Here is a 22,415-nt window from a genome sequence, read left to right as displayed (position 1 = left end):
GCACAAGCTCCAGACGCGCAGGCTCAGTAGTTGTGGCTCACGGGCTCTAGAGCTCAGGCTCAGTAGTTGTGGTGCACGGGCCTAGTTGCTCCACGGCATGTGGGATCCTCCCAGACCAGGACTCGAACCCGTGTCCCCTGCATTGGCAGGCAGACTCTCAGCCACTGAGCCACCAGGGAAGCCCAGAACTTTCTATTTTTAAAAAACTCTGGAAGACTGTATAATAAAACTTATAAATGCTAAGTAAAGTGTCACAGTTGAAGGGCTCATGTAATTTTGGAGAAATAATGTATCTTTTAAAAACATTCAGTAAGTTTTTATGTGAAACTGTCCTTTAGTGTCAGAGCCTTGTGACTGTTGTTCACTGAAGTTACACAAGACCTGTGCCTCTTACACAGCAGGAAAGGCTGACACTACTCCCCGTGTCAACTCAGAGGAGGAAACAAAGGCACAAGGTTCTACGGGGCAAAAGCTGTAGTTTTCAAAATGAAATCTTTGGGGCTTCCCTGGTGGCGCAGTGGTTGAGAGTCTGCCTGCCGATGCAGGGGACCCGGGTTTGTGCCCCGGTCCAGGAGGATCCCACATGCTGCAGAGCGGCTGGGCCCGTGAGCCATGGCCGCTGGGCCTGCGCGTCCGGAGCCTGTGCTCCGCAACGGGAGAGGCCACAACAGTGAGAGGCCCGCGTACCACAAAAAAAAAAAAGAAAAAAAAGAAATCTTTTAGTATTTGCTTGACCTTGTGAAGGGCATGAAGCTGAGACACATAATTTTTAAAAATATGTTTTATTGTAATAATAATGATGTTGTCTATCCTCAGGTTTTGTGTGCTGCTCGAAACTGGTAAAAACAAAGAAGAAAGTCTTGTTCTCATAACACTGGGGAGACAAGAGAGTGTGGTGGTGAGGAGATGGGTGCAGGAGTCAGACTGTCTGGGTGTGACCCACAGCTTTCCTGCTTAACATCTTTGAGACTTTGGACAGGCTATTTAATTGCTCTGTGCCTCAGTTTCCTCACCTGTAAACCGGGGATGATAGTACTACGTACTCCTCAGAATTATCCTGAGTGTCACTGGAGACGATGAAAGAGCTAGAACAGTGCCTGGCACATAGTCATCCTCAGTCACTGGTAGTGATCACCAGTTATTATTACTATGATTATTGCTTCTGTAACAAAGTTCTAGGACAGCAGGGACTTTGTTTCATTTGTCACTATATACACAGTGCCCAGCCCAGTGCCTGCTCTTGTTGAATAAGTACATGAATGAATGAAAAACTTAAGTTATTTAAAAGTAAACCAACAAAGTACATTATCAAAAAAGTGAAAAGATAACAACAGAATGGGAGAAACCATTCTAGTATCCAGAATATATAAAGAACTCTTACAATTCAACAGCAAAAAGACAACCCAAGTTTTAAAATGGGCATAGGACTTGAATAGATAGCTCTTCAAGGAAGAAACATAAACATCAACAAGCACACGAAAAGATGTTCAACATCTTTAGTCATTAAGTAAATGCAAATCAAAACTGCAATGAGGTTCCACCACTCCACATCCACTAGGATAGCTATATATATATATTTGGACAATAACAAGTGTGGGCAAGGATATGGAGAAATTGGAACACTCAAACATTGCTGGTGGGAATGTAAAATGGTTCAGTTGCTGTGGAAAACAGTATGACGGTTCCTCAAAAGATTAAATGGAATTACCATATGACCTGGCAAATCCACTCCTAGGTGTATACCCAAAAGAACTGCAAGCAGGTGCTCAAACAGATACATGTGCATGTATATTCATAGAAGCTCTATTCACAATAGCCAAAAGGTGGAAACAGCTCAAATGTCCATCAGCAGATGAATGGAGAGACAAATTGTGGTATATCCATACAATGGAATATTATTCAGCCATAATAAAGAACAAAGTACTGGGATTCCCTGGTGGTCCAGTGGTTAGGACTCAGTGCTTTCACTGTGGTGGCCTGGGTTCAATCCCTGGTCGGGGAACTAAGATCCTGCAAGCCACGCAGTGCAACCGAAAAAGAAAAGAAAAGTACTGATACATGCTACCACATAGATGAACCTCGAAAACAGTATGCTAAGCAAAAGAAGCCTGATAAAAAGTTCATATATTATATGATTCCACTTTTATGAAATATCTGGAATAGGTGAATCCATAGAGACAAGATTGATGGTTTCCAGGGGGTGAGGGGAGGGGTGGTGGTCAGGGTAGGTCCCTGACTAGGAATCAAAGCCCGGCCCTCTGCATTGGGAGTGTGGAGTCTTAGCCACTGGACCGCCAGGGAAGTCCCAATCATACTTCTTAGTATTAGGAATCTACATAACTTCACAGAACAAAGAACCTCAGGAAAATTAACAATGATGTTCTTGCCCATCGCCAGTCTCTCCAGGTCTCTGGAGGACAGGGGAAGAGATGTTACACATTTGAAGACTTGTCTGTGTCTGTCCTGTTTGGTCACTTAGGGCCACTGTTTCCCTGCACTAGCATTTCTAGAGGAGTCCACTGTGTCAGTGAATGCAGTTTGCTTAGCCATGAATCCTGCTGTTGTACTTTGTGGATGATAAGCCACACTTCCAACTTCACTATAGGAAACAGGATCATTTTATGAGCATGTCAAGTTAATCGTAGGTTGTAGGTCAATTAGAAAAAAAAATTATTCTCCAAATGACCATTTTTGCAAATTTGCAAACATTTCCATTTTACCATAAACTTGTTTCTTATAGCTATTTGTTAAATTTTCAGCAATTTTTATCAGATGGTACAGTGGTTTTAAAATATGTCCACAAAGTTTTTAGTATGTTTCCTTTCAAGAGGTGGAGCCCAATTCTTCTCCCCTTGAGTGTGGGCTCAACTTAGTGACTGGCTTCCAATGAATAGAGTGAAACAGAAGTGACATGTGCAACTTCTGAGATTAGATTATGAAAGATATTGGGGTTTCCTCTTTGCTCTCTCTTGGATCACTCGCTCTGGGAGAAGCCAGCTGACATGTCAGGACACTCAAGCAGCCCTATAGCGAGGTCCACATGGTGAAGAACGGAGGCTTCCTGCCAACAACCAGCACTAACTTGCCAGGCGTGTAAGTGAGCCACCCTGGAAGCCTGTCCTCCAGACCTGATCATGCCTTCGGATGACTACAGCCCCAGCTGACCGCCTGACTGCAGTCTCATGACACACCCTGAGCCAGAATCATTCATTTAAGCTGCTCCCAGATTCCTGACCCACAAAAACTGTGGGAGAAAATAAATGTTTATTTTTTTTAGTCACTGGGTTTTAGGGTAATTTGTTATATAGCAATAGATAATGAATATAGATGGACTGATTTAACAGCTTTTGCGGATTTCTGCAAAGTTTGAATATAATGCCTTTCATGTGGCCTTCATAGCAGCATTTTGAGGAATCTTCATTTGTCTCTGCCCAAGCTCTCTGTAGCTGCAGTAGCAGGGAGTAGGGGCAAGGAGGGGGGACCTGGTGAGGAAACTTGCTGGAGGTCACCATGCTACATGGCCTAGACTGCCCATCCTTGGGAGAAGAGGGGATGGGGAGGGGGTGGGGCAGAGAAAGGGAGGGCAAGGGTCAGAGAAGGGGACCAACCAAGGGCAGAAAGTGGTACTGAGGGGCAGAGAGAGGCTTAGACCCCTGAGAACTCAGAAGTTCCGGCTTCTCCCAGCTCTCTTAGGCCCTACCAATATAACCAAGAGGAACTGCTATACACTTTAAATATTTTAAACATTTAAAGTAAACATTTTCAGTAAATTGGTAATTTGGTGAATTGGGGACTCAGCAAATTGGTCATCTGGCCAGTTGATTTTTGGGTAAGCATACACTTGGCAAATTAATTTACAATGAGTTGTCTGTTTCTAATTAAGTCATACATAGTAATTTTTATGTTCCTAAGGTAATAATTTATTTGTAACAGATACTAATATATGTACACGCACAAATATATATTTCAAATTCCCAACAGAATTAATTTCTCCTTCCAAAAAATTGTGTGACTTTGACATTCCTCTTCTCCAGGGAGGGAGACCAGTGAGTGAATACTTCTGTGGCTTTAGACTGCTCATCATGATTAAGTCCCTGCCTGCCACTAATTCCTGGAATAGCAACCCTCCTTGGAAGGAAACTGCCATTTTTCACTTCACAGCCATTATACATGGAGATAAATTCCAGGCAGGACCACTTTGGAGAAGTCCTCCCTTAATTTTAATTTTGACTCTTTTAGACTGAAGGGGATCATCATTAAAAGAAATTCTGAAGTCTTAATTCTGTGAAAAAAAACCCAAAAACAAACCATCCTCAGAAATTAGCAGATGTAAGTGTCAGAACCCTTTCCCTGGTTATTTCTACTTCAAAGTGAAGAACAGACAAGAATGGGCAATCAGAATCTGCTGCAGTGGGGACCAGAAAGCCATTACTTGGTCCCAGGTTTCCTCTTCCACTCTTTTGTAGGAACCTGGAAGGGCAGGGCTTTCCCTACGACCTTCAACATGGGGCTCCCTGACCCACCCCTCCTCCAGGGGCCCCTGCATGGGTATGGAGGAGATGTAATGTTACAAAACCCAGCTTGGCCAGACAAACATATTTCAGGAAACTGCATGAAAATATGGAGAAAGGGGAGAAAAAGGAAGAAAGAGACGCTTATCCCACCTAGACAGACATGGAGCCGCCACAACATATGGGCCCCAGCTGCCACACGGCCCACTGCAGTGGTTTTAAAACTTGGCCACAAAATCATTTGACCCCCCTCCCATCAAGATGTGGGATCTACTTGCTTCCTTTGAATCTGGCCAGGAAATGATGCTATGTGACTTAAGAAGCTAGGTTGGGCTTCCCTGGTGGCACAGTGGTTAAGAATCCGCCTGCCCATGCAGGGGACACAGGTTCGATCCCTGGTCCAGGAAGATCCCACATGCCGCGGAACAACTAAGCCCCTGCACCACAACTACTGAGCCTGCGCTCTAGAGCCCACGAGCCACAACTACTGAGCCCGCGTGCCTAGAGCCTGTGCTCCGCAACAAGAGAAGCCACTGCAATGAGAAGCCTGCACACCGCAACGAAGAGTAGCCCCCGCTCGCTGCAACTAGAGGAAGCCTGCACACAGCGACGAGGACCTAACGCAGCCAAAAATAAAATAAATAAATTTATTTTTTAAAAAAAGCTAGGTCAGGAAAGGCTATGCAGCTTCGGTCTGGAATATCTTGGAAGCTCACTCAGGATTCCTCTTAGAATCCGGCCACCAAGCTGAGAGAAGCCTAAGCTACAGGGAGAGGCCACATGTAGGTGCTGCAGTGCACAGTCCCAGCTCTGAGTCCCACCTTCAAGACCCAGAAGATCCCAGCCTCCTTGTGCTGCTCAAGGCTTGGTCTTGGGTGAGGCAAGTGAAGCATTTGCCTCTGATGCAAAATTTAAGGGAGAGATCAAAATCCAGTAATCAAGGGCTTCCCTGGTGGCGCAGTGGTTGAGAGTCCGCCTGCCGATGCGGGGGACATGGGTTCGTGCCCCGGTCCGGGAAGATCCCACATGCCGCGGAGTGGCTGGGCCCGTGAGCCATGGCCACTGGGCCTGCGTGTCTGGAGCCTGTGCTCCGCAATGGGAGAGGCCACAGAGGTGAGAGGCCTGTGTACTGCAAAAAAAAAAAAAAAAATCCAGTAATCAAGATAGATACTTTTTAATGCAATTTAAAAAATCAATGCAAAAAAATGAATGAAGAACGACCTATCAAAATGTTAAATAAAAACAGTAAGAGTGCCACATGGAGCCATATTGGAGCCCGAGACAAAAGGAAAAATCAGTAAGAGTGATCCTCATCAGCCTCACTCGAGTTCCTGCTGTGGTCCCAGCTGTCTTCCAACTGAGGCCCCGGGAATCATGGAGCAGAGATAATCCATCTCTGCTGTGTCATGTTCAAATTCCTGACCTACATAATATGTGAGAATAAAATAGTGATAGTTTTACAACACTAAAACTGGGGTGACTTGTTATAAGAAATAGGTAGCCAGAATACCCCCCCACCTCTGCTCAAGAGCCTTATCATCTCCTACCTTCCTTCTCCTTTTCCTCCTCCGAACCTTGTGCCTTGGCCCTAAGAACTCTCAGAAAGTAAAGAGTCACTTAAGACGCACAGCTTCCACTTAGCCATCTGGGCTGAAAAAACTAGGTATTTCAAATTTTATTCCCAACATGATGGAAGAAAATGGAAAAATGAGGAGCTGGAGGGGAACTTGGGGTCAAGGAGGTGGCCTGTGACGGGAGTAGGGACACTCTGTTGTAATGGGAAAGAGAGTAGAGGAGGTGGGTGACAGGCCAGTAAGGTTGGTAGGTTTGGAGGGGGGAAGGTCTCAGTGGAAAAGGAGGTGAGGTCGTCTCCTGGCTCCTCCATCACAGACGCCCACTGCGAGAGAAAGGGTCACCAGGCCCACCGAACCTCTCCACCTCCTGTTTTCACGGGACTCCCCCTGAGAATCCACTTTCCCTGGAGCCTTCTCAGGGAAGGATGTCGTCCCCCGCCCCATGCAGCACACAGGGTAGAGAGCACGGCCTCGGTAACTTCCTCCTTCCAAACCATTCCTTTTTCTCCTCAAATACAAACAAACACAGACAAAACCCTAGTACTTGGCATAGCACTTGGCACACCACAGATGTTCAATTAATACTTGTTTTTAGAAAACAAGCCCTTATAAAGCTTAGTCCCTTCAGCTATATCACTGGCTCCCCCTGATGTTGCCACCATCCTGGGGGGGCTCCACCTTGGTCTTGCAATTTGGTGTCCTCAAACTCAGAGAAATTCATCTCTGATCCCCTCCGGTCATCAGTGTTAGGCCCCACCTAAGACCTGTCAGACTTTCCCTCTCCTGCCTTTGGAGGAGTTGCCGTGAAAACTGAGAACCATATTTTTGCCCTTAACTTCCACTCCACCAATCGTGTGAAATAGTTCCCCCTGGTGGACGATCAATGCACATGCATGCTCTATATTCCCAGGGACACGAAGGCTATTTTGAAGTGCCCGGTAAAAAAGAATAATTCTTTCATTCAACAGACATTTCTTGTACCCCTGTTACGAGTCTGGCTTATCCGAAATTATTTTGAGGTGCACAGTTTCACACCAGCAGACATCAAACCAAAAAAGGCAGTGACAATTCATGCTCCAGAGTCAGTTGTTACGTAATAAACGCAGCAGGACTCTAGATTGGGCCTGATATGGGAAGAAGCTGGGCCAGTTCAACTCTGGAGGACTTCATCAGCGAAACTGAAGCAAAGCCATTTTTTCATAAATTTATTCAACAAACTTCTACTGCACACCACCCTTTATATGCCAGGCCCTGAGCTGGAAAAAGAGATGAATCAGACCCTGTCCCTGCCCTGAAGCTGCTCAGAGGGGAAGGCATTTAGGCAAGTAGTCACTAATACAGTGTGCATGTGCAGGACTCCCTCCCTCCCTCACGCACGCAACAAACACCTACTGAGGACCTAACATATGCTGGGGACTGTGCTGGGGGTATAAGGACAAAAACTATGAGAGCTGCATGGAAACTGTGCACAGTCTATGTAAAGGGCAGTTACCATTCTGGAGATAACTGCTTCAATGGAGGCAGGTGCTGGTGGGGAGGAGGGAGCAAGATGGTAAAAAGGAAGGAGGCTGACATTTGGGCAGGGGTGAAGGCAGGTCAGGGAAGCCCTCAGAGAAGAAATGCTTAAGGGGGGAAGTGGCGGAATGGTCACTTTGCCATGTGGAAGTTGGGTGAGGGGAGGGAGGTCACAGCGCCACCCAATCTAGTCTCCTCGGGGTTGTTTGATTAAGCCTCCTGACATGATTCCACCGCCAGCTCACCCCCTTGCTCCAATGCCAGCAACAACTCTCTGCTGCTGGGCCTGACCTTGACTTAGGTGCCTCTACCACTCCACCTGGCAACTCCTCCCCAGCTAAGAGGCTCTGCTCCAGCTGGTAACCAATTCCAACATAGCATTATTTCCCAACACAGGAGTCCATGTACCCCCACAGGGGTCAAACAAATACAAAGTTGACAGTGCTGCTGAAGGAAAGATAAGGTGGGCATTCAATCTCAACACTGCCTCCAAAAAACAATCTAGGCTGGGAGTAAGCGCCAGGCCTTTGCTGATCCCCAGGGTCTCACTTGTATACCTTAACCCTGGTACCGGCCTCCTCCCTCTGACCCTCCTAGGCTTCCTGGACCTGGGGCTCAGCCTGTCATCCTGGGCACAGAAGTCCTGATATGTAGTGCCACCCAGACCCTTCCTGCCTTATGGGTCTCCTTGCCCTGGCCTCCTCGGCTAGGCCCATTCCCCCTTCATGTGCCATCCCACTCTCCACACCCAGGCGCTCCCCAGTCCTGTCCTTCCTCTCTCTTCCTGGGGCCTCTCTATCCTGCTAGATCAGCACATTCCATTTTGTTGTCTGAACAACTCCAGCCTAAAGTCTCCCTGTGGCTCTGGCCTGCTATTCCATCTGACATTCAAGGTGCTCCATGATCTGGTCCTGGCCTACCTTCCTAGGTCTTCCTAGACCGAGACTGCTACCAAACCTCCACCAAATGATCTCCATACCACTCCCCAGACACATCTTGTACTTCCCTGTGTCTGGGCCTTCCTTTGCACCATTCCCCTTTCCAGAATGCCCTTCTCTGCTTTCTACCTTCCCATTTTTCAAGGCTCAGCTCAAATACCACCTTCCCAGAGAACGCTTCCTTGATCTCTCCTGTTGAAAACAGAATCTCCCTTCTCTGAACCATCGTAAGAGCAGGGAAGGAAATAACATCCTGGAAACACCTGCCATGTGCTGCATGTTAAAAGCATAGGCTTTGCAGTCAGACAGATCTGGTTTGAATCTGGTCAGCTGTGTAACTTTGGGAAGCATACTTAATCTCTCTGTGCTTCAGTGCTTTAGCTTGAAAAACATAAAAATGCCAACCCCCACCATTCATTCATTTGAACATTTGAATACCTAATATGTACCAGAATCTATACTCTTGTGGTTATTTTGAGAATTAAATGGAGCAATGCATGGAAAGTGGCTGGCACATAGGCATACTCAATAAATGAAAACGTATTAATACTACCATTACCCAATCTAGTTTCTTAGAAGAACAGTCCTCAGGGTGATTTTTGTTTGGAGGGGAAGTGCCACATAAGTCTGGGAACCAGAGCCAGCTCTGGACCCAGGCACATTCTGACAACTGCTAGAGCACATGGCTGATTCCAGGCACAGAATGTGACTGTCGTTTTCTGAATAACTTGCCCATTGGCACAGAGCCAGCACCTTCCGTCTGCCGAGGCTGTCTAGGACACTCAATAAGGCTCTTTGTGAATAGGAGAAAACGTCTCAGAGCAAAGCTGCCTAGTTCTCATGGTGACCCTGTGCCATCTGGAGCAGACCCGGCTGCCTCCCCTACCTTCATACTGGACTTCCAGGTGCATAGTGTGCAGCACGCTCAGCACGCAGTCCACAATGCCAGGGTGTGTCGTCCCGATGATCGACTGGCAAGAAAGACAGCAGGACAAGGTGGTTACTCTTTCCTTTCCGTCTAGTCCACCTGGGAGAAGTGAAAAGCTGACTTCAAACAGCCGGGCAGCCTTAGCTGAATGGGGAGAGGGGGGCAGCAGTGAGTCACTGGGCCCTGGCCCCGCACCCGAGAGGTTAATTTCTTTTTTTTTTTTAACATTATACTCAATTTTTTGCATACTAGTAAGGAGGGAGAGCTCTCTCTCTCTTTTTAAAAATTAATTAATTAATTATTTTGCCTGTGTTGGGTCTTCGTTGCTGCACGTGGGCCCTCTCTAGTTGTGGTGAGTGGGGGCCACTCCTCGCCGCGGTGCGCTGGCCTGCCACCGCGGTGGCCTCCCCAGCTACGGAGCACGGGCTCCAGGCGCACAGGCCCAGCAGTTGTGGCACGCGGGATCCTCCAGGACCAGGGATTGAACCCGTGTCCCCTGCATTTGGCAGGCGGATTCCCAACCACTGCGCCAGCAGGGAAGTCCGAAGTTAATTTCTTCTGGAGAGGAGGGGCGGAGATGGGCAGCCAGGAATCTCCAGAGACTCTGCCGAGGTTGCCACTGAACCCTCTGGCTCAGGAGGCACTCAGTGGAGGCTAGCTGGCCACTGCTAGAGGTGCAGGGACAAGTCGGCTATCTTGGCTGCAGGAAAGACAGGCACAGGCTGGAGAGAGTGGAACTCATCCAAAATCCTAAATCTTCTCTCTCTCAGGATCTCACCTAATCAGGCAACCCTCCTGTCTGTGTCTTCTACCCGTGCACTGGCTCCTATCTTTTGGCATTAAACATTCTCAAGATCACCCAGATTGAAAGCAACTGTCCTTCAACTCTGTCTCCTCTTGCTACTGCTCTTTCCCCCTTTACACCTAAGCTTCCCAGGGGAAGCTACTTCTTCATCTTCCATGCATCCTTTGACAGGTGGCTGTAATTTAATTTTTCCTGCCATCGGACAGTCCCCTAATTCACCAAAACTTTTCCTGCTGAGCTCAGCTTTCTGTTCTACCTGCACTGAATCTCTCTGCTGTATTTGAGCCAACTGATCATGTCCTTCTTCTTTTATTTTTTCAAAATTAATTAATTAATTAATTTTTGGCTGTGTTGGGTCTTCGTTGCTGTGCATGGGCTTTCTCTAGTGGTGGAGAGCGGGGCCTACTCATTGTGGTGGCTTCTCTTGTTGGGGAGCACAGGCTCTAGGTGCCAGGGCTTCAGTAGTTGTGGTGCAAGGGCTTAGTTGCTCCTCGGCATGTGGGATCTTCCCGGACCAGGGATTGAACCCGTGTTCCCTGCATTGGCAGGTGGATTCTTAACCACTGCATCACCAGGGAAGTCCATGTCCTTCTTCTTGAAACTCTTTTCCCTTATTTTTCACAGCCCTGTGTTTTCCTCTTCTTCTTTTATGGCTTATCATTCTTTTTCTTTTTTAATGTTTATTTTTTATTTATTTACTTTTTCTTATTAGTCATCCATTTTATACACATCAGTGTATACATGTCAATCCCAATCTCCCAGTTCATCCCACCCCCACGCCCACCCCCTGCCATCATTCTTTTTCAAGGAGGCAGAGTGGTATATGGAAAGAATAAGGACTTTGGAGTTAGAGTTGGATTTTAATGTTCACTTGGTATATATCTTCTACTTAGTGTGTGGCCTTGAATAAGTCACCGAACACCCTCCTAAGGCTCGTTAGCATCACTTTTAAAATGGGGATGATAATACCTGTCTCCATCAGCCACTGTGAAGACTAAAAGAAACAGTGTAAGCAAGCCCTGAGCACAGTGCCTGGCATGTAGGAGGCACTTAATAAATGGAAACTGGAAACAATAATGATAATCAGATGTTTTGCTGATCTTCTTCCTCAGCTCATCTCTTAAATGTTGGCAGTGTTCCTTCTCTTTGTACTTGGTGTATTCTACCTGGGGGATCTTATTGACTTCTACTCTTTTGGATATCACTTCTCTGTTCATGAACTCCAAACTGCCATCTTCATCTCGGATCTCTCTCTGGAGCCTCAGACTTTTATTTTCTACTGTCCTGTGGGCATCTCTACTAGATGTCCCGAGCAGTGATTCCTCAATTGAGCTAGGAATCAGAATTGCCTGGGGGAACTTAAAGGCCACCCAAATCTGTCAGATTCTACAGGAGGGGAGCTCAGTGTTCAGTATTTTTTGCACAAGTCATCCATCTACATCTTCTGCAACCAGCTTGGCCTTCTCCTGAGATGGGCACTTGGGAGCCACCAAGGCTCATCAAGTTTATTGGGTCAAAACCTAAATCAGATCCGTTTTTCCTGTTCTCTTGGTGGCACACAACTCACCCCGTGGTCTAAGTCCAAAGCTGGTGTCTTCTTGACTCCTTTTCTTTTACTGCCCCAAGTCCCATACACTCTGCCTCCCAAATGTCTGTCCAACCTGGTCACCTCGATTCCTCCTGCCATGGTTCAGGCCGTATCATCTCTTTGGTCTCTTAACTGCCTCCCTGCCTCCAGCCCTTCCTGGAGCTGTACTACTGAGAGCTTTTGATGGTTCATCTCAAAACCTCTCTTGGAGCCTCTGTTCCCTCCTTACATGGTGTCTTCGTGGGGTCGCCATGCCCCAAAGCTGACTTTGCTGCATTCTAGGGCACCGAGAGGAAGGCAGAAGACAATGAGAGAAATGGAGCTTTCCCAAGCACCGGAGATCTGGCTTCTTTCTTCACTTAAATGCTGCCTACAAATGCACCATGATTCTTTCCCTACCAAACTGACTCCTTTAATCTTTTCTACGGTCCTTTCATCATCCTTGCTGCTTGTCTCAACCACTTTTAAGTCTGCCAACATCTTTCTGATCCTTAAGTAAACAGGACAAATCACTCTGCTGGGAGACACGAACTCTCTGCCCTGCCCCGGCCTTCTGGAAGTAACGCTGATGGAACAGCAGACATGCAGTGGGAGGTTGAGCTCTGTTTCTCATGCCTGCATGGAGTGCAACTGTGGAAGGTAATTGTCAGATTACTGAGTTGGAATCAGAACCACCGGAGCATGCAGCCTGGGCTCACCTGGGCAGTCCTGAGAGTCTGCAGGGACAGCTGCTGAGCTTTCGGGGACGCACAGGGCAGCAAAGCTATTAGACCTTTGTACACTTGATTCTGGTACTTGGGATTACTGTGGATCAAAGAATCCAACAGAACATGCACTTCTTCCTGGGTCTCTTCTGACTTAGACTTTGCCAAAAATTCTGCTATGGATCGTACACCTGAGCAAAGGAGAGAGGAAATGCTAAATTGGAAGGGGTTTATGAAAATAATCCTTACTCAAGGTTACATAATATGAAGTAATAGGATTAAGATGCATTTAACAAAGCCTGTCCAGTCAAAGCAAAATCGAGGCTCTGTTCTCATGTTGCATCGCTACTGTTTTCACCTCGTGCCTAGGTGGCTGGGGGATTTTGTTTCAACATAGGCATGTTAACTTGTCAAAATCTGTTTTAAAATTTAAAATGGCTCTGCAAAATGCACAAATAAAACTTGCACTTTTGATTGCTGTATGATAACTAACACATAGATAGCGCTCAGCACTAAATGTTTTTTGACAAATAGTGCCTTATTTAGCCCTGGAAACTACACTGAAAGGGAGGTGTTGGTCCCTTTTTAGGATAAATACACCAAGGCTCAGAGAGGCCATGGGGGAGAAATGAGGAAAGAGCAGTGAGGGAAGTGCTTTAAAGAGGGATGCGTGGGGGATGGCATCTCCTGTGCACACCTCAAGCAGACCACTTGGTGGGACATACTGAAATTACCGGGTTATTTCCTTTTCTCATGGCACTGTAAGCTCTTTGAGGACGAGGACTGTATTTTATTCATCTTTGTGTTCCCAGCACCTTAGCATATACCTAGCACACATATTCAACGATTTTAGGTCAATCTTATTTCTAGAATTATTCATAAATGGCTCAACAAATCTTTGTTGAATGGATGCACGAAAGAGGATATATTTGAAATGAAGTATTTCCAAAACCACCATGGAAAGATTTGAGCAAATGATAAATCAAGAAAATGTCCGGTGGTGATCCGGACAGGAGCTAAGTGAGTCCACTCTACAGAATGCTTCCTGTGCAACCAGGTCCGTGATGCGTTTTCCTCTAGCAGTGCTGGGGGCGGCCCCCAGGGAGACAGGAGAAGTGACACCCTTGTTCTACACGGTACCCACCATAGTTTTCACAGATGAGCTCCTTGTACTTCCTGCCAGAGTTTGCGATAACCTGAAGTAGCTTGATGGATTCCTTCTTGTCCTCCTCCTCGATCTTCTTCAGTGCAAGTATTTCCAAGAGTGTTAGGGCCCCTCCAACCTCAAGAAATTCTGTAAGATATCGATTACTGTCCAGAGGGATAGAAAAGTAGAAATAAGACATTGTCAAGTTCCTTGACACTAACCTTTCTAAGGGATCTCAAGGACCTTTCTTCATATGCTCCTCCTACCCAGGAAATGTTCGTGGGTAAAGTGACATAATAGTTTGGAAATTCTTCCTTCCAGAAGGAAATGCAGAAGTTAAATACAATGGCCATTTCCTGTGCTTGGATTTCCAGCATCTGTGTCTCTTCTTCTTGAAAGGGCACCTCAGCTGTCCCATGGGAGATCACCCCTCCACCACTCATGAGCCATGTGGTTTTGGGAGGGTGAGCAGGTGAAGGTGTGTCATCCTTCTGGCTGCAGTAATTGGTTTGGGGCCAGGCATGTGACCTAAGTTGGTCCAATGAGGCTCAAAACCTGGGACTTTCTTGGGAACGCTTGGGAAAGACGTGTTCTCTTTTTGGTGTGACTGAGCTAGAAGGATGCATGTCTGGAGTACTGAGGACTACAACACATGGAGGCCTATGAATATAGAGGAAAACAGAGCCGAGAAATGGAGAAAAAGCGGTATAGACCAAATACTGAGAAATGGAAAAAAAGAGGGAGAGACCAAGTACTGATGACATTTTTTGAGCCCCTGGATATAGTCAGGCCTGAAATATGGATTTCCACTCTCTGGACATTTCAGTTAAGTAGTCTAATAATTTCTACTTTTTCCTGGTCCAGTATGAGTCGATTTTCTGTAATTCACAACCAAGAGGGTGCTGACTAGCAAAGTATCAATGGAGAACACGGGATGGAGGAGCAACTAGACCAGGACCACAGCTGCCACCACCTCTGGGTCCATCCTGAGGGCTACTAGGTACCCACTGATAACTAGAAGCTAAGGTCCCATGTGGTGTGAATGTCAAGGATACCACAAGCCCGGTAGGCAACTGAGACCCCAGCATTTCTCTAGAACAGAACTCACCTGCTTACAGCTGATAAGAAGATGCCGATGGACCTGAGCAGCTTATCTAAACGTGAGCCAGTCATGTAGCTGTATGACAAGTTAAAGAGTGAATTTCAGGGTGGTTTTCCATCCCGTGTCTGATCCCTGATACCACCTATGGCCCAGGCTGAACAACAGCTGAATTGTATCCTTTATCTGAGAGGGGCCACTAGGTTGAAGGGGTAGGGGCATGGGGGGTAGTGGCAGGCATGTTCATGGTTCTCCAGGAAACTCTTCTGGGGTAGTTCAGCCGCTTTGGCTCTGACATGCTCTCTAGAGAGTAAGAGGCGCTGATGAATGCAGGGTGCATGCAGAAAGCTGGGGGTCAATTTCCAAAGCTTCTCTGTGCCATGACCATTGCACCCTTGGGCTTAGCCCAGTTCATTACTTTATGCCTCATTCTTGGACTTCTCTAAAAATAATCAGCTTCATCATTAATTCTCAATTTTGTACTTGCTCAAAGCTTTATAATGGAGGTCACTATCTTTATGAAGAATTGTGTGTCTTCCTAATAAGAACAACAGGAGATGGTGGAAAAATTAAACTCTGATTTAAAACAACCCCAGTACTTAATGTTATTTTTTAATGTGAGCTTTTGCAAAAAGCTTCGTTGTAATAAAGCACCCAGAGCACGCATCAGCTCGGATACAAGGTATGAAATCAAGCCACAACAGAAAAGGAACCAGTCAACAATTACTAGGCTTATAACACATCCCAGGCTCTTAGAACACTTAAGAAATTAGCTGAAATTATTGCAGCTCATGGAGGATGACTGAGAGCTTCCAAGACTGATAAAGGCTAATGTAATGGGTTGGAGGTAATGGTGCTTTGTCGGGGAGGGAGGGTGCATGAGGCAAATTATCTCAGCTGCACCCTGGTTCCCAGGATGCCAATAGAAGTAGAGATAGATTGCCTCATTAGAAAAGGCTCTTTACTGCAAAAACAGTGTTTGCTCTGGAGCCAGGCTCCCCTGCCTGTTGCCATTTTAGCTGGGGGCCAGGCTATCAGCCCACCACCCAGCTCCTCTGAAACCCCAGCCCCCATTTCTGCCTCCATGCCTTCTCAGTGCCTCTTTTCTTCAGCTAGCAGTGAGGCTGACCGACTTTCGTCACCTTCTTTTTCCTCTGTCCCAGGCTAGCCTTATTTTCATAACCACTTCATTATACATATTTCTGGCCCATTATTTCCAGCAATTAGTTCCAGAAGTTTGCCACGATATCAGCAGTAGTTAACAAGTACTAAGCATTTTTTGTGTGCCAGGCACTGTGCTAACTGCTTCGCTGGCATTGTCTCATTTAACCCTCAGCGCACCCTGCAGTGGGTGCTATCAGTATTTCCACTTCCTTCATGAGGAAACAATCTCAGACAGTTTAAGGACCTGATCATGGTCCCAAAGTTAACTGATGGAACTGGGATTTGAACCTAGGCAGCCTAACTCAGAGTCCGGGTTCTTACTGTCAGCCCTTCCTGCCTATAGACAAACAGAGGGAGGGAGTGGGCTATCGACACAGATGGTGTTGTAGGTGGGACTGTGGCAGGGACACACTGAAGTCGCCTGGATGGTGTATGGGCTTTGGAGCCAGACCACCCATTTTAATCCTTATCTCTGCCACCTGCTAGTAAATTATTCAACCTTTTCAAGGCTCATCTTTCTAACCTATAAAATGGGATCATACTGAATTCCCTGGTGGTCCAGTGGTTGGGAGTCCGCGCTTCCACTGCAGGGGCCGCAGGTTCGATCCTTGGTCAGGGAACTAAGATCCCACATGCCTCGCGGTGAGGCCAAAAAAAAAAAAAAGTGGTGGTTGGGGGAATGATACCAATACCTATTAGGCTTGGTGTTAGGCCCAAATGAGATATTTGTGCGGTACACAGAGTTCAGTGCCTAGAGCATTAAAAGACTCAATACATGGTAACTAATAATTTTTGTTATTATAATATATAAATCTTTAGTTTTATTGATTGGTTCTAGAAGTTCAAGTTTAAAAAAGGGGTTTGAAGCTAATGTGGGATTAGGTGGCAGTCAATTTTACAAAACATAATGATGCTATATTGATTTGTTTTCCTTCAAAATCCACTGCAACTGGAGGAGTGGGGAGAAGTGGGGGGGGGGGCACTGATTCAAAATGCTATGTCTCTTCAGCCAGTCTCTTTTCTCTCCGGTATGATAAGGTCACAAAAAGTTAGGAAATTATGAATAATTCCAGGTGTAGAAACTGAATATACAGCTGTATATTAAAAGCGTGGTTTGGGAGTTCTCTAGTGGCCTAATGGTTAGGATTCTGGGCTTTCACTGCTGTGGCCTGGGTTCAATTTCTGGTCGGGAACTGAGATCCCACGAGCCGTGCAGCGTGGCCAAAAAAAAAAAAAGCGTGGTTTATTTAATAAACATTGGCTGAGTGTCCACTAAATGTTGGGTGCTCTGATTAGCACTTAGGACATGGAGAAGAATGATACAATGCCTCGGTTAACAAGTGCAATAATTGAGTAAGAAAAGAAGAGGGCTTGGGCTTCCCTGGTAGTGCAGTGGTTACGAATCTGCCTGCCAATGCAGGGGACACGGGTTCGAACCCTGGTCCAGGAAGATCCCATGTGCCGCAGAGCAACTAAGCCCGTGCGCCACAACTACTGAGCCCTCGTGCCCTAGAGCCTGTGCTCCGCAACAAGAGAAGCCACCGCAATGAGAAGCCCTCACACCGCAACGAAGAGTAGCCCCCAGCTCACCGCAACTAGAGAAAGCCTGCGCACAGCAACAAAGACCCAATGCAGCCAAAAATAAATAAATAAATAAAATTAAAAAAAACAAAGAAGAGGGCTGAACACAGAATTCTTAGAAACACTAATATTTAAGGGGTGGTAGGAAAGACCCTGCAACAGTGACTGAGAAACGGTGATGGGAGAAGGGAGAGAAGAAGAGAGCTTTATTTATTATTTTTTAATTAATTAATTAATTTTTTTGGCTGCGCTGGGTCTTAGTTGTGGCACATGGGATCTTCGTTGCGGCGTGTGGAATCTTTAGTTGCTGCACGTGGGATCTTTTTAGTTGTGGCGTGTGGACTTCTTGGTTGTGGCAGGCGGACTCTTAGTTGCAGCATGGATACAGGATCTAGTTCCCAGACCAGGGGTCAAACCTGGGCCCCCTGCATTGGAAGTGTGGAGTCTCAACCAATGGACCACCAGGAAAGTCCAGAGAGGAGAGCTTTAGAAAGGGCAGTGGTCAAGCAGGGCTGGGACGAGGGTGTGAGGCGAGTGACTCACTTGTTTCAGGTATGAAATTTTTTTTTTTTTGGTTGTGTAGCTTGTGGGATCTCAGTTCCCTGACCTGGGACTGAACCCGGGTCCTTGGCAGTGAAAGCGAGGAGTCCTAACCACTGGACTGTCAGGGAATTCCCTCAGGTATGAAATTAAAGGGGGCATCAAAATCTCAGTAACTGGGCTTCCTTGGTGGTGAGGTGGTTGAGAGTCCCCCTGCCGACGCAGGGGACACGGGTTTGTGCCCTGGTCTGGGAAGATCCCACATGCCACAGAGAGGCTGGGCCCGTGAGCCATGGCCACTGAGCCTGCGCATCCGGAGCCTGTGCTCTGCAACGGGAGAGGTCACAACAGTGAGAGGCCCGCATACCCAACAAAACAAAACAAAACAAAACAAAAAACTCAGTAACTAAATAATATTTCCTGCATTATGAAAAAAAGAAAAAAATAATATAAAAATACATGATGAATAAAATATCTAAGTTTTAAATAAAGCTAGGATCTGACACTGCCTCACTCACATCACCCTTTGGTTGAGTGGAAAATGTTGTCAAGTTAGTGACAACATTTTGGTGAGGTTAGCATCATGAGTTATGGGGACAAAGCCAGATTGTAGATCCTGATGTTTTTCAAAGCACCATTTGTAGACCACTGGCATCAGAGTCAACCCAGGGCTCTTTTGAAAACTAAAGAGTCCTGACATACAGATGGCCAAGAGGCACATGAAAAGATACTCAACATCACTAATTATTAGAGAAATGCAAATCAAAACTACAATGAGGTATCACCTCACACTGGTCAGAATGGCCATCATCAAAATCTACAAACAATAAATGCTGGAGAGGGTGTGGAGAAAAGGGAACCCTTTTGCACTGTTGGTGGGAATCTATATTGATACAGCCACTATGGAGAACAGTATGGACGTTCCTTAAAAAACTAAAAATAGAACTACCATATGATCCAGCAATCCCACTACTGGGTGTATATATACCCTGAGAAAACCATAATTCAAAAGGACACATGTACCCCAATGTTCATTGCAGCACTATTTACAATAGCCAGGACATGGAAACAACCTAAGTGTCCAATGATAGATGAATGGATAAAGAAGATGTGGTACATATATACAATGGAATATTACTCAGCCATAAAAAGGAACAAGATTGGGTCATTTGTAGAGATGTGGATGGACCTAGAGTCTGTCATACAGAGTGAAGTAAGTCAGAAAGAGAAAAACAAATACCGTATATTAACGCATATATGTGGAATTTGGAAAAATGGTACAGATGAACCTATTTGTAGGGCAGGAGGAGAGACATAGATATAGAGAACGGATATGCGGACACAGAGGTGGGAGGGGAGGGTGGGACGAATAGGGAGATTAGGTTTGACATCAATACACTACCATGTGTAAAACAGATAGCTAGGGCTTCCCTGGTGGCACAATGGTTAAGAATCCGCCTGCCAATGCATGGGACATGGGTTCGAGCCCTGGTCTGAGAAGATCCCACATGCTGTGGAGCAACTAAGCCAGTGTGCCACAATTACTGAGCCTGCACTCTAGAGCCTATGAGCCACAACTACTGAGCCTGCATGCCACAACTACTGAGCCCGCACGCCTAGAGCCCGTGCTCCGCAGCAGGAGAAGCCACCGCAAGAAGTCTGCACACCGCAATGAAGAGTAGCCCTGCTCGCCACAACTAGAGAAAGCCCGTGCGCAGCAACGAAGACCCAATGCAGCCAAAACAAAACAAACAAACAAAAGCCCAGATAGCTAGTGGGAACCTGCTGTACAGCACAGGGAGCTCAGCTCAGTGCTCTGTGATGACCTAGATGGGTGGGATGGGGCTTGGGAGGGAGGTCCAAGAGAGAGGGGATATAGCTATACATATAGCTGATTCACTTCATTGTTCAGCAGAAACTAACACAACATTGTAAAGCAATTTTATTCCAATAAAAAAACAATAAAATAAATAAATTAATTTTTAAAAAATAAAAGAAAAATAAAAGAGTCCAGGGACCCACCCTTAATCTACTAAATCAAAACCTGGTGGTGGGGTGGGGAGGCAGGCTGGTTATCTGCATTTTAAACCTCTTTTATGCACACTAATGTCTAAGAATATTGGGGTTAATGTAGAGATGTATTCAGTGGATTCCCATCAGACTGTGTTCAAGGCCTGAGTCTAATTAATAATTTTATCAATGATTAACTATAAGAAGAGAGAGCTGTGTTTACCTAAGCCTTTCGTTCTGCTTAGCTTCAGAGTCTCTGGTTCATTCATTCCCTTGTTCAACAAACATGTATGAAGTACCCATTATGTGCCAGGCACGTGTTAGGTGTTAGAAATACAGAGAGGAGTAGAACAGGTGTAATTCCTGCCCTTGTAGAGCTTACAATCCAGTGGGGGAAGAGAGATATTAAGCAGGTAATAACAAGATGTTATGACTATTAAAACAGAGGAAGTGCCATGAGTATATTTAACAGGGGAACCTAAACTAGTCTGGGGCTCTGAAAAGGGCTTCCTGAGAAAGTGATGCTTGGATTGAGACCTGAATAATGGAGTAGAAATTAGTTAAATAAAGAGGAGGTTTAGGGAAGGGGAGAGGGTTCAGACAACGAGAAAAATACATAAGGGTCTGAGATGAATCCATGGAGTGCTACGGGCATACGGAGCAGGAATATCCTGAAATCCACCCACGACTCAAACTATCACCATCATGGGGACCAAATCTGTCTTCAGCCCCAAGTCTGCTTCTGGGGCTCCTGAGCACAGGCACCTCAAACACAACATGTCCCAAATCAAACTTATCTACCCCCAGACTCACTCCTTTCCTTGTATTCTCTTCCCACGTAATGATGTCCCATTCGCCTAGTTTCCCAAGCCAGAAACGTGAGAGTCTGTGGGAGACAAGTGGAGGTGGCAGCTGGGTTAACAGGTATGGAACTCAGATTCCAGAGAAATGTGGGCAGGGTACACATCTGAGAGTCCTCAAACTGAGGTGGTGTTGACATCCTGACAGTGGCTAGATCACTTAGGGAGAAGCTGAGAGCAAGCAGAAAAGAGGGCTGTGGCTGGAGTCTGGCAAACACCAACATTTAAGGCATGGCTGAAGAGGAGTAGGATGGACAGAAAGAAAGGAGAAAACCAAGAGAGCTGCTATCAGAAACCACAGGAAGTGTGTGAGAGTGTGTGTGTGTGTGTGTGTGTGTGTGTGTGTGTGGTGATATGGTCTATATGTGCTTCTTTTTGCTTTCCTTCTCTCTTTTTTTTATTGAGGTAAAATTGACATAAACATTACATTAGTTTCAGGGAAGAATGTTTTGAGAAGTGGGAATGGTTGGCTGACAAATGCCACTGAGAGGTCCTGTATAAGGTCTGAGGATGTGGTCACTGGGCTTCACAATTAGAAAAGCATTGGTAACCTTGGCAAGACCTGCGTCAGTGGAGTGGAGGGGACAGAAGTCAGGCTGCAGTGGGTGTAGGAGAAAGGGAGGCGGGGAAGGTCAACAGCCTTTTCAACAGGCTTCCGCACGAAGGGCAGAAGCAAGGTGGAATATAGGTTCCAGACAAGGACTGAATTAAAATTTTAAGGTGGAAGAGATTTGAGCATACATACATGCTGATGAAAAAGCTAGTAATGAGGCCAAAGTGAAGGCTGTAGGAGAGAACGAATAAAGTCCTTGGGGAGATGGGAGGGGATTCAAGCGCAACACAGAGTATTAGTCCTAGACAAGGAACACCCACTTCAGCTCTGATGGGAGCAAGAGAGGTTAGCAGTGAGAATGAGGATATATTTATAGATTGGGAAGACAGGATGTTGAGGGAGTTCTTGACTTCAGGGATGGTATTTTGATCACAGATGTCCTGTTCTAAAATCTGAGAGAGAATCAGGAGAAGAGCTCCCTCGACTATCTTTGTTCCTTTTCTCTTTTGAAGGTTGCCTATTTGTTTTCCTGTTCAGCAAAGGATACGTGAGTCTAAGCCAGGTGGTCAAGTGGACCAGGAACAAGCTGGCTCCCTGGGAAAACTCCTGTTCCAGCTCAGGGGCAGTCTTGCCTTGGTTGGTTTCAATGAAATTGTTGAGGATGTGACTCTTTGCGACTTTGCCAGCATTGTCCCAATCCTGTAAAAAACTCAAGAGCCGGCTAATTGCTGCCTGCTGCTTTACAGAAGTCATGATCAGTGAGTCCTCAAGTTGGCTACAGAGGAGGGAAAACAGACAGGTTACCAAAGTATTCAGAACCATGCAAGGCCTGTAGTTACCCTGTGAGTTTTGCTTTTCCAGCAATCATCTGGAGGCAGGGTGAGCCTCTGTCACCCTC

At 46.1% G+C, this 22,415-nt stretch overlaps 1 protein-coding gene across 1 annotated transcript in view; it reads right to left on the bottom strand.

Annotated features, from left to right (window-relative positions):
• ARMH1 (armadillo like helical domain containing 1) overlaps window positions 1–22,415 on the bottom strand; it is a 47,567-nt gene that overhangs the window by 10,563 nt on the left and 14,589 nt on the right. The window contains exons 3-7 of the mRNA XM_060083048.1: window positions 22,065–22,292; window positions 14,819–14,887; window positions 13,708–13,874; window positions 12,558–12,754; window positions 9,425–9,509 (exon numbers count right to left, since the gene is read on the bottom strand). Coding sequence (XP_059939031.1) covers window positions 9,425–9,509; window positions 12,558–12,754; window positions 13,708–13,874; window positions 14,819–14,887; window positions 22,065–22,270 — 724 coding nt within the window. The 5' untranslated portion in view covers window positions 22,271–22,292. The remainder of the gene's footprint in view (window positions 1–9,424; window positions 9,510–12,557; window positions 12,755–13,707; window positions 13,875–14,818; window positions 14,888–22,064; window positions 22,293–22,415) is intronic.

The sequence above is a fragment of the Mesoplodon densirostris genome, chromosome 2 (genome assembly GCF_025265405.1).
Source record: "Mesoplodon densirostris isolate mMesDen1 chromosome 2, mMesDen1 primary haplotype, whole genome shotgun sequence".
In the NCBI taxonomy this organism is placed as follows: Eukaryota; Metazoa; Chordata; class Mammalia; order Artiodactyla; family Ziphiidae; genus Mesoplodon; species Mesoplodon densirostris.
The sequence above is the reverse complement of the archived record's forward strand: the minus strand, read 5'-3'. Positions and strand labels throughout refer to the sequence as shown.